The following is a 10508-nucleotide window of genomic DNA, read 5'->3' on the forward strand; positions in this document are numbered from 1 at the left end:
GTAGGCCAGGTGTTTGTGTTGCAGTGGTTAAGTTGGGAATCTCACATCCCTTACTGGAGAACTGGGGTTTGACTCCTGGCTCCACTTCCAAGTCCAGCTTCCTACTTGGCACCTTGCGATGCAGCAAGTGATGGCCAGCGCCTCTGTGGGAGACCTGGCTTGAGTTCACAGCACCCAGCTTTGCTTTGGCAGCTGTGGGCGTTTGGGGAGTGAACCGGTGAACGGGAGATCTCTTTCTGTCTCTATGTCTCTCTTTCTTTCTGCCTCTCAAATAAAAATTTAAAAAGCTCAGCAGGTGATTCTAGTGCCCAGAGAGGGTGAGGGTTGAAAACCACTGCTGTAACACAGCTGCCAACAGGTTTCAGGTCATTGAAAACTGTCCCCTCCATACCCCACTGCGTGGACCGCAGGAGAAGTGAGCAGGACCCCCCCGGGGAGGGAGGGATTTTGCGCAGCCGACAGTTTTCCTGTAATGAGTCCAGTGGATGAGATCTATTACGATAAGGGTTATTAAGCTTTTGTGACTTGTGTTTCTTTTTAAAGATTTACTTATTTGTATAAAATGGAGAGTGACAGATCATCTTCTGGGTCACTCCCCAAATGCTTGCAACAGCCAGGGCTAAGGCCATATAGAAGTCAGAGCCAGGAGCCAGGGACTCCAGCCAGGTCTCCTAAGTGGATCAGGTACATTAGTAAGAAGCTAGGGCCAGCACTGTGGCATAGCAGGTAAAGCCGCTGCCTGCAGTGCTGCCACCCCATATGGGCACCGGTTCGAGTCCTGGCTGCTCCACTTCCGATCCAGCTTTCTGCTATGGCCTGGGAAAGCAGTAGAAGATGGCTCAAGTCCTTGTGCCCCTGCACCCATGTGTGAGACCTGGAAGAAGCTCCTGGCTTCTGGCTTTGGATCAGTGCAGCTCTGGCCACTACAGCCAATTGAGAAGTGAACTAGCAGATGGAAGATCTCTCTCACTCTCTCTCTCTCTGCCTTTCCTTCTCTCTGTGTGTAACTGACTTTCAAATAAGTAAATAAATAAATCTTGAAACAATTTTTTAAAAAAGAAGCTGGATTGGAAGTGGAGCCACTCCCATATGGGATGTGGGAGGGAGGAGTCCCAGGCGCCACAGCTCCTGCCCTTGACTGCGGACTCACAGTCAAGCCCTGTGTCGTTACCCAGCTCAGCAGGACACACACTCAGGTGTCTACTTCCTCGCCTCAGGTTCCTACTGATGTACTCCACGGTTCTGTGCAGCTATTACAATTCTGCCCTGACGACAGCGGTTGTGGGAGCCATCAAGGTAGGTGGGCGGAGCCTGGGACTGACTGTGCATGCAGAAGCTGGGTTCGATTCTGCTGTTGCTGTCTGTGGCCAGTGACAGCTGCAGCTGGGGGCTGGGAGATCCCCTCCTGCTTCTTCTCATCTCCCAGTGCACGAATCAGAAGGGAGGCCCTGCTAGATAGAAAAGGAGAGAGAAACAGTAGCTTTTAAATGAGGGGTGAGGGGGAAGGGGTGCTCTGGGAAAATGTGTAAAAATACTGGGGAAACTCCAGGCACTGCGGGCCTCACGATCCCTTGTGATCTGTAACTTGATTTTCTGGGAGAAGCTGCCCGTGGAGGAAGGGAGCCTTGTGCAGAATGGTTTTCCATCTAGGCAAATGCTCAGTTATACAGTAATGAGCGTGCAGGCTGCCCTGTGTGTGTGTGTGTGTGTGTATGTGTGCACATTTGAAAGCACACACTCATGGGTGAGCACAGGATGTTGAGTCCTGACTGCTCTTCCACTGTTGCTTGCTTTTCTGTGAACTCGGGTCTCCTGCTGCCTACCGGCCTGCTGGGGTGCCTGGGACACAGCACTGCCTGGCTTTATTAGACGGCTCGACTCTGCCCAGGCTTACGGTCACTAGGATGAAAAAATGGTGCCCCAGTGGCGGTCAGGAGATGGGATGCCGCCAGCTGGTTCCACCCCAACTCTTTTTTTTTTTTTTAAAGATTTATTTCATTTATATGTAAGTCAGAGTTACACAGAGAGAGAAGGAGAGGCAGAGAGAGAGAAAGGTCTTCCATCTGCTGGTTCACTCCCCAGTTGTCCACAATGGCTGGAGCTGCACTGATCTGAAGCCAGGAGCCAGGAGCTTCTTCTTGGTCTCCCACGTGGGTGCAGGGGCCCAAGCACTTGGGCCATCTCCCACTGCTTTCCCAGGCCACAGCAGAGAGCTGGACTGGAAGAGGAACAGCCGGGACTAGAACCAGCGTCCACATGGGATGCCAGCACTGCAGGCAGCGCTTTACCCGCTAAGCCACAGCGCTGGTGCCTCCACCCCAACTCTTGCCCTTGCTCCTGGGTAGTCCCAGGAGAGGGGGCAGAGCAGAGTGGGCAGTGTGCTTCATGTGCCACTCGCTCCACTGCTTTCTGAAGCCATGTGCATGGGTCTCATTCATGTACGCACAGTCCTGTGGACGTGTACAGTGTCCAGGCCCATGCAGCCTCACTCACACACCTGGGTTCTGGGCTTGCCGGGTCTAAGTGCGTTACTTAAATGCTGACTTGCCCTCTTTCTCTCTGCAGAACGTATCCGTGGCCTACATTGGGATGCTGCTCGGTGGAGACTACATTTTCTCCGTGTTAAACTTTGTAGGGTTAAATATTTGGTGAGTGACACCTCTTAGTGAACTTGCCTTAGTCCAACAAGAATTTTCTGCCATCTGATCCATGTGTGATAAGCCAAAGAGCCAAGACGGATGTTGTCTTGTAAGCCCGGGGGTGTTTGGGCTTTGCAATTTCTTTTTTCTTTCTTTTTTAAATATTTATTTATTTGAAAGACAGAGTTACAGAGAGCAGAGGCAGAGAGAGAGGTTCACTGGTTCACTCCCCAGATGGCTGCAATGGCCGGAGCTGGACCGAACTGAAGCCAGGAGCCAGGAGCTTCATCCTGGTCTCCCATGCAGGTGTAGGGGCCCAAGGACCTGGGCCATCTTCTACTGTTTTCCCAGGCCATAGCAGAGAGCTGGACTGGAAGTAGAGCAGCAGGACTCAAACAGGCGCCCATATGGGATGCTGGCACTGTAGGTGGCGGCTTTACCCACTACACCACGGCGCCGGCCCTGCAATTTTTTAAACACTGCACCACAACGCCAGCCCCACTGACACTGTAATTTCTAGAATCAAGTTACTTCAGTTACTCAGTTCATCTGTTTTTCTTTCTTTTTTTAAATACTTATTTATTTATTTGAAAGGCAGAGTTACAGAGAGAGACGGAGAGAAAGAAAGAGAGAGAGAGGGCGCCTCCATCCACTAGTTCACTCCCCAGGTGGCCACAGTGGCCAGGGCTGGACCAGCCCGAAGCCAGGAGCCAGGAGCTTCCCCCAGGTCTCCCACATGAGTGCAGGGGCCCAAGGACTTGGGCCATCTTCCACTGCTTTCCCAGGCCATAGCAGAGAGCTGGGTCGGAAGTGGGGCAGCCGGGACTTGAACTGGTGCCCATATGAGATGCTGGCTGGTGCTGCAGCGGCGGCTAACCCCGCTTCTGCTTCTCTGCCGCAGCTCCTCACATGGCTCTGAGTGGCATGTAGTGAGCATTCCCGGGGCTGGGATGTGAACTCGGGCCCTGCGCCTTCCTCGGAAGTCGCCTAAGCCATGTCTTCCTGCAGAGCCTTAGGTAGATGTCCTTGAACATCTTCGAGGGCTGACAGAGATGCTTTGGAAAGCCCTTCTGGGGTCTCCCACCGGAGACGCTACTGAAAGATAATGAAATCAGGATTATTCAGTAAAAGACAAGGGCCGGTTTCCTCTCCAAACTTCCATGGTCGATTGGATCACTCTTTTTTTTTTTTTTTTTTTTTTTTTCCTGACCACAAAAGTTTGGGCCTAAGAGGGGAAATTCTCCCCAAGGAGTCCACAGACTTGAGGAAACAGATCGGAGTGATGCCCTCCGGATCAGGCTGTGGGCCGCCGCCGAGGGCAGCCCTGGGCGATTCCCGCGAACTGACTTCTCTCTCTTCTCCGGGGCTCAGCATGGCAGGGGGCCTGAGATACTCCTTCCTGACGCTGCGCAGCCAGCTGAAGCCCCCGCAGCCTGAGGACGAAGAAAGCAGCCCCCCGGATTCCAAGGGCTAGGCCCCCGCGCGCAGGCCAAGCCCCTGGAGCTCCCAGGAGCACGCAAGGAGAACTACCTCACGCCCCACTGCCCCGCGAGCCGTCCCGGAGCCCTTACCAGCTGAGAGCGAGGCTTTTTGAAATAAGCCGCCAAGACTGGCGTCGACACGAGGGGTCTTCAGGAAACCCTGGTGATTGGCATTACCGTGAAACTCAGCATAATTAAAAAAAATTTTTTTGTTTTTGGTACCCAAATATAAGGATCCTTTAGAAGGTTTTTGGAAAAACCGAATTAAAAGCTAAATTTGTTTTGATGTCGAATTTTTTTCATTGAAATCCAGGCATAATTTTTATAGTAAGTGTTTTCATGAACGTTTTTAAAGACACCAAATCAAGTTCTTTCAGTTCATTTTCTGTGAGCTTTTGGAAGCTCCCTGGTGCAGTGCTGGGTGCTGTGGACACACCCGTGCTGTCCCCTTGTTCTGTCGGCTGGCGATGCTGCAGGGTCGACCGTGTGACAGGCACGCTGGCCCTCATTTCAAAGGTAGTAGCCAAAGCCAAGGGCCAGTGAGGTTTACACACATTCACACACACACACACACACACACACAGAGCACAGTGTAAAGAGACATGCTGTTATTTCAATAAAATTACCCAGTTAACAGCCAGACAAGAAAGAGCTTTGTTAGCTTTTTTTTTTTTTTTTTTTTGACATATAGAGTCGTAGAAAGTGAGAGAGAGAGAGACAGAGAGAAAGGTCTTCCTTCCGTTGGTTCACTCCCCTAATGGCCGCTACAACTGGCGCTGCACCGATCCGAAGCCAGGAGCCAGGTGCTTCTCCTGGTCTCCCATGCGGGTACAGGAGCCCAGGTTCCCATCATTTTTGTAAGTATTCAATTATGTTGACTTTTGGGGAAAGATTTATGTATTTATTTGTAAAGCAGAGTTACAGAGAGGCAGAGGCAGAGAGAGAGGGAGGTCTTCCATCCTCATGTTCACTCCCCAAATGGCTGCAACGGCCAGAGCTGTGCCGATCCAAAGCCAGAAGCCAGGAGCTTCCTCCAGGTCTCCCATGCTGGTGCAGGGGCCCAAGGACTTGGGCCATCTTCCACTGCTTTCCCAGGTCATTGCAGAGAGCTGGATTGGAAGTGGAGCAGCCAGGACTAGAAGCAGCGCATATATGGGATGCTGGCACTGCAGGTGGCGGCTTTACCCACCATGCCACAGCAGCGGCCTCATTCCCATTCTTTTGCATACATACTTAGAAGTGGCTGGGTCATGGTCAAGTTTTTGAGGAACTGCTGTCATGTTTTCCATAGTGGCTACATCATTTCACATTCCCACAGACAGTTGCCCAAGTTCTCCGCAGCCTCAAGAGTGTATTATTTTGGTTTTGTTTGTTTGCTTCTTGGTACTAGCTATCCAAATGAGTGTTGTGGTTTTGCTTTGTATTTTTCTAATTCAGCAGTGATAATGAGCATTTTTTTTGCTGGCCATTTGTATATCTTCTTCAGAGAGATATCTATTTAAATCCTTTTTTCCCATTTCTTGTATTTATTTGATTTTATGAGAGAGAGAGAGAGAGAGAGAGAGAGAGAAACTCCCATCTGTTGGTTTGCTCTCCAGATGCCCACAAAGGCCGTTAGGATGGGCTTAAGCCATGAGCCAGGAACTCCAAGCAGCAGGAACCTGTACCACTCCTGCCTCCTGGGGTCTGCATTAGCAGGAAGCTGGAGTCAGGAGCCAGAGCTGGCTGTTGAACCCACATACTCCAATATGGAACCTGGGAGCTGGGCTAAGTGCCTACCACTGTTCACTTCTTAGGTTGTTGCATTGTAGTTCTTTACTGCTTAATTTACTTTTAAAAAATGTATGTATTGATTTGAGGGGCAACGATTGAAACAGAGCCACTCAGGAAGAGATCTTCCATCCACTGGCTCACTCCTCAAATGGCTGCAAGTCACGGGTGGACCATGCTGCAGCCAGGAGCTGGGAACTCCACCCTAGTCTCCCAAGTGGATGGCGGGGGTCCAAGCATTTGAGCCATCATCTACTGCCTTCCAGGGCGCATTAATGGGAAGCCGACTCAGAGGTGAAGCAGCCAGGGCTTGAACCGGCACTCCGATCTAGGATGACAGTGGCGAGCAAGAGCATCTTCGCCGGCCCCTCAATGTACTTATAACGAGCTTCATGAGTGTGAGTTTGGGACTTCCAAACTGTTATGATACTGCCTTAGGTTGCACCATTAGCATTGTTCCTGAAAACCAGAGGACAAAAATGCTAAGCAAAATAAAATCTAGCTTTTCTGTTCTTTCCCTAATTTTTTTTAATGTCTAATTTTTATTCTTGGCATTCTTAAAAGGAAGGTTTGCTGGTTATAAAACTTTGCCCCCCTGCTTCCACATTTGGCCAGCAGAGGGCACTCTAAGAGAAGCCGGGCACACTGTTTTCAGCTGGGCTGAAAGTTACAATTTTTGCACATACTGCCTAAGAACCAAGTTCCCAAGGCCTGGGGTTGGAGGGAGCTCTGACTGGCTTCCAGTGAGTCAGTTGGGAGCGCAGAAGGCAGAGAGGTGGTGGGAAGAGCTCTGTGAGCCCCAAGGACATGAAGAAATGAATGTAGTCCCATTACCCAGGTCTTTGAAAAAGACCATTATGGGGAGGGGTGGCGGGGGCTGCAGGGGTTGGGGCAGGGAGGGAAGACAGCTGATAGTTCAGATGCTCGTTTCCCACCCTGGTTGCCTGGGTTCAATTCCCTGTGCCTCTTCCTGACTCCAGCTTCTTGTTAATGTGCACCCTGAGAAGCATCTGTGAAGGCCACTGCCACTCACGTGGGAGACTCACATTCATCCCTGGCCCCTGGCTTCGGGTGGGGCTAGCCCTGGCCATTGCAGGCTCTTGACCGTGATCCAGCAGATGGGAGTTCTCTCTCTGCCTCCCAAATAGAGAACACGCTACAAAAAATCAGTTCTAGACACGTCAAAGAAAGTCGAATTTCCTTGATGTTTTATTTTGTTGTACTGCATTAATAACAGTTATCCCATTTGTTCATCTGGACTTTCTCCTGCCATTTGAATATTTTTTCTCTATTTTCAATATGTCTCAAGTACAGGGGCACAGGCTGAGAGCTGAGATTGTTGAAGGAACAGGACTCGAATAAAGAAACGTGGGCTCAAGAAAGCCTAATGGCAGTAAAGGCAGTGGCACCGGAGACTGGAGCCACGCCCTCCCTCTCTCCTCCTCCTCTCACTCAGCCTGATGGAGGCTCCAGCTCAGGTGTGGATGTGTCTCAAAAGAGGGGGCTTCTTCCATTCTCTGCTCTCAACCGAGGGTTGCTACCTTGGGAGGGCCAGGCCCCCAGAATTTCTCACTCCCTGCGAGGTGAAGGCACCCACTTAGTAGTGAGTGCAGCTGAGGGCACAGTGTCTCCCTCTGCTGAGCTCTCACTCCCATGTGACGGAGGCCATGCCCCAGGTGCCCAGGGCTGCCTGGTCCCTGCCCCCAGGGGCACCGTTGCTGCCCGGGTTCGCAGTGGACAGCGTGAGAGTGTGATTGTGGTTGGGAGGTGGCTGTATCTGAATGGAGGGTGGCCACACCGGAAGGACCAACAGTGTGGTTTAGGGGTGGGGGCTTTGGGTGACGCTTGTGAGGGCTGGAGACTGGAGGTGGAGATCAGCCATGGGGCAGGCAGCTGGGCCTGTGTCACAGAGCCTGGATAAAGACTCTGAACGCTACCGAGGCTCTAGTGAGTTTCCTGAGTGGCAGTACTCTGTGTGTAGGGTCCCACGTCCCTGCTGGGAGGTGGTATGTCCCACTCCGTGGAGAGAGGACAGGGCATCTCCACATAGGGTTCTTCTCCAGACTCTGCCCTATGCTTTGCTTCCCCTGGCTGAATTATAATTGTTAATTATATAAATGTATATTTATACACATACACATGCAGAGAGAGAGAGAGAGAGAGATTTCCCATCCAGATTTTCCCACCGCTGGGGCTGAGCCAGTCCAAAGCCAGGAGCCTGCAACTTGAGCAGAGTCAGATGTGGGGTGGCAGGGACCCAGCTCCTTGACCTGTCACTTGCTGTCTCCCACAGTCTGCGTGTAGGAAGCAGGAGCTGGGACTTGAACCTGAGCATTCTAGTATGGGACGCAGGTTTCCCAAGTGGTGGCTTAGCTGCCGTGCCTTGGCTGCTCTTAGTCTGTATTTTCCTGGTGATAAACTATAGCCATATGCATTCCAGCTTTCTGTGAGGTCTATGAGCAAATGATCAAAACTGAAGTTGTTTTTGGGAGCTCCTCAGACTTGCAGCTGGTATGAAAAGTGGGGGTGGTCTTGGGCCCCCAAACATCTCAGTTGTCCAAAACTCACACAAAGCCCATAAAACAAGAGCTCCAAAGAACAAACTTTATTTCAAACAGAATGTAGGAGAAATCCATGCTTATGACACCTTGAAAACAGCGCTCCTCCTAATTAAGGGTAGCACGTTGGCTCATAGGCCACCAGGTTCCCCGGTGAGAATCAGAACAGCTCGCCCCTGAGAAGAGTTCTTGGGAGTCAGCACAAACCTTAAAGACCGGCCTCAACATCCGCCCCTGCCAGAGTTTAATTGGATCAGACTGCCAAGCAACTTAAGCCCCAGGGTACTCTCAAAAGCAATAGAGCGATCAGTTGGTAATTGGAGCCTCATCCACTGGGTGTAACCCCAAACGCAGCAGAGAGCCTGTGGAGTAGAAGCCAAGGAAAGAGGCAAAGAGAGCTTTTAAACCCAATGCGGTTGCAGAGTGAGGTGTGCACAGCTCAGGAGTGGCACGGAGGGCAAGATCTGTGTCCCTAGAACAGGTTAGTGCCTAGCTAAGTCACAACAACAAAGACGAGCCTCGGGGACTGGGGAGGGGAATCGGCATCCTGAGTTGCTATGATACCTTACCCTAAATATCAATTTTTTTAAAGATTTATTTGAAGGACAGTTACAGAGAGAGGCAGAGACAGAGAGCGAGATCTTCCATCCACTGGTTCACTCCCCAGATGGCTGCAATGGCCAGAGCTGTGCCGATCCGAAGCCAGGAGCCAGGACCTTCTTCCGGGTCTCTCACATGTGTGCAGGAGCCATCTTCTACTGCTTTCCCAGGCCACAGCAGAGAGCTGGACTGGAAGAGGAGCAGCCTGGACTAGAACCGGTGCCCACATGAGATGCTGGCACTTCAGGCCAGGGCTTTAACCCACTGTACCACAGCTCCGGCCCCTAAATGTCAGATTTTTAGTAAGAAGTTATTTAAGACAGTGAAAGAGACAGCAAAGTGTGGCCCATACAAAGAGGCTACAGAGCAGCCTTCTGTGAGAGGGACCTGTGTTACATCTAACACAGGCTTAAAGGGGCCGGTGCTGTAGTGCAGTAGGTTAATCCTCTGCCTGTGGCACTGGCATCCTATATAGGTGCCAGTTCTAGTCCCGGCTGCTCCAATTCCAAGCTAGCTCTCTGCTATTGCCTGAGGAAGCAGTGGAAGATGGCTCAAGTCCTTGGGCCCCTGCACCCATGTGGGAGACCTGGAAGAAGCTCCTGGCTCCTGGCTGTTTTCAAGGTGTCATAAGCATGGATTTCTCCTACATTCTGTTTCAAATAAAGTTTTAGGGAGTGCTTTGGAGCTCTTGTTTTATGGGCTTTGTGTGAGTTTTGGACAACTGAGATGTTGGGGGGTCCCAAGACCACCCTCACTTCGAATTGGCAGCTTCAGCCGTTGCAGCCATCTGGGGAGTGAACTAATGGAAGGAAGACCTTTCTTTCTGTCTCTCTCACTGTCTGTAACGCTGCCTCTCAAACAAATGAATAAAATCTTAAAAAAAAACCCATAGACTTCAAATGAGTCACTGTGGGGGCTGGTGCTGTGGTATAGAGGGTAAACCCTCTGCCTGCAGTGCTGGCATCCCATGGGCGCTGGTTCAAGTCCCAGCTGCTCCACTTCTGATCCAGCTCTCTGCTATGGCCTGGGAAAGCAGTATAAGATGGCCCAAGTGCTTGGGCTCCTGCACCCATGTGGGAGACCCAGAAGAAGCTCCTGGCTCCTGGCTTCAGATCAGCTCAGCTCCAGCCATTGTGGCCATCTGGGGAGTGTATGAATACAACATCTCATGAAATAGAGAAATCAATAGGAAAAAAATAGGGAAAAGAATCAAATGAGTATATTCTGAAGTTGAAAAGTATACAACTAAAACAATTATTAGAGAACTCCACAAATTCAAACTTATACAAGAAAGCATCAGTGACCTCAGAGAGAGGAGAAAGTGATTTACTCCAAAGAACAGAGAAGAATGAAGGAAGACGAATAAGGAAAGCACACCAGTAGACCACAGTGGGAGAAAGGGGACAGAGATAGGAGGGGAATGTTGAGGAAGTAAGTTAAAAAAACTCCACAGACAAATG

At 50.8% G+C, this 10508-nt stretch overlaps 1 protein-coding gene across 4 annotated transcripts in view; it reads left to right on the forward strand.

The window, feature by feature from the left end:
* Positions 1-4830, forward strand: part of SLC35D2 (solute carrier family 35 member D2) — a 57800-nt gene extending 52970 nt beyond the window's left edge. For 3 of the 4 annotated variants that reach the window (XM_002708265.5, XM_008257752.4, XM_008257767.4), the window contains exons 10-12: positions 1218-1296; positions 2566-2648; positions 4011-4401. In XM_002708265.5, coding sequence (XP_002708311.1) covers positions 1218-1296; positions 2566-2648; positions 4011-4113 — 265 coding nt within the window. In that variant the 3' untranslated portion in view covers positions 4114-4401. Of the gene's footprint in view, positions 1-1217; positions 1297-2565; positions 2649-4010; positions 4402-4811 lie in introns of those variants that run through there. The other variant, XM_051818600.2, reaches the window with a different exon arrangement.
* Positions 4831-10508: the final 5678 nt, after the last annotated feature.

This window comes from Oryctolagus cuniculus, chromosome 1 (assembly GCF_964237555.1).
Source record: "Oryctolagus cuniculus chromosome 1, mOryCun1.1, whole genome shotgun sequence".
Lineage (NCBI taxonomy): Eukaryota > Metazoa > Chordata > Mammalia > Lagomorpha > Leporidae > Oryctolagus > Oryctolagus cuniculus.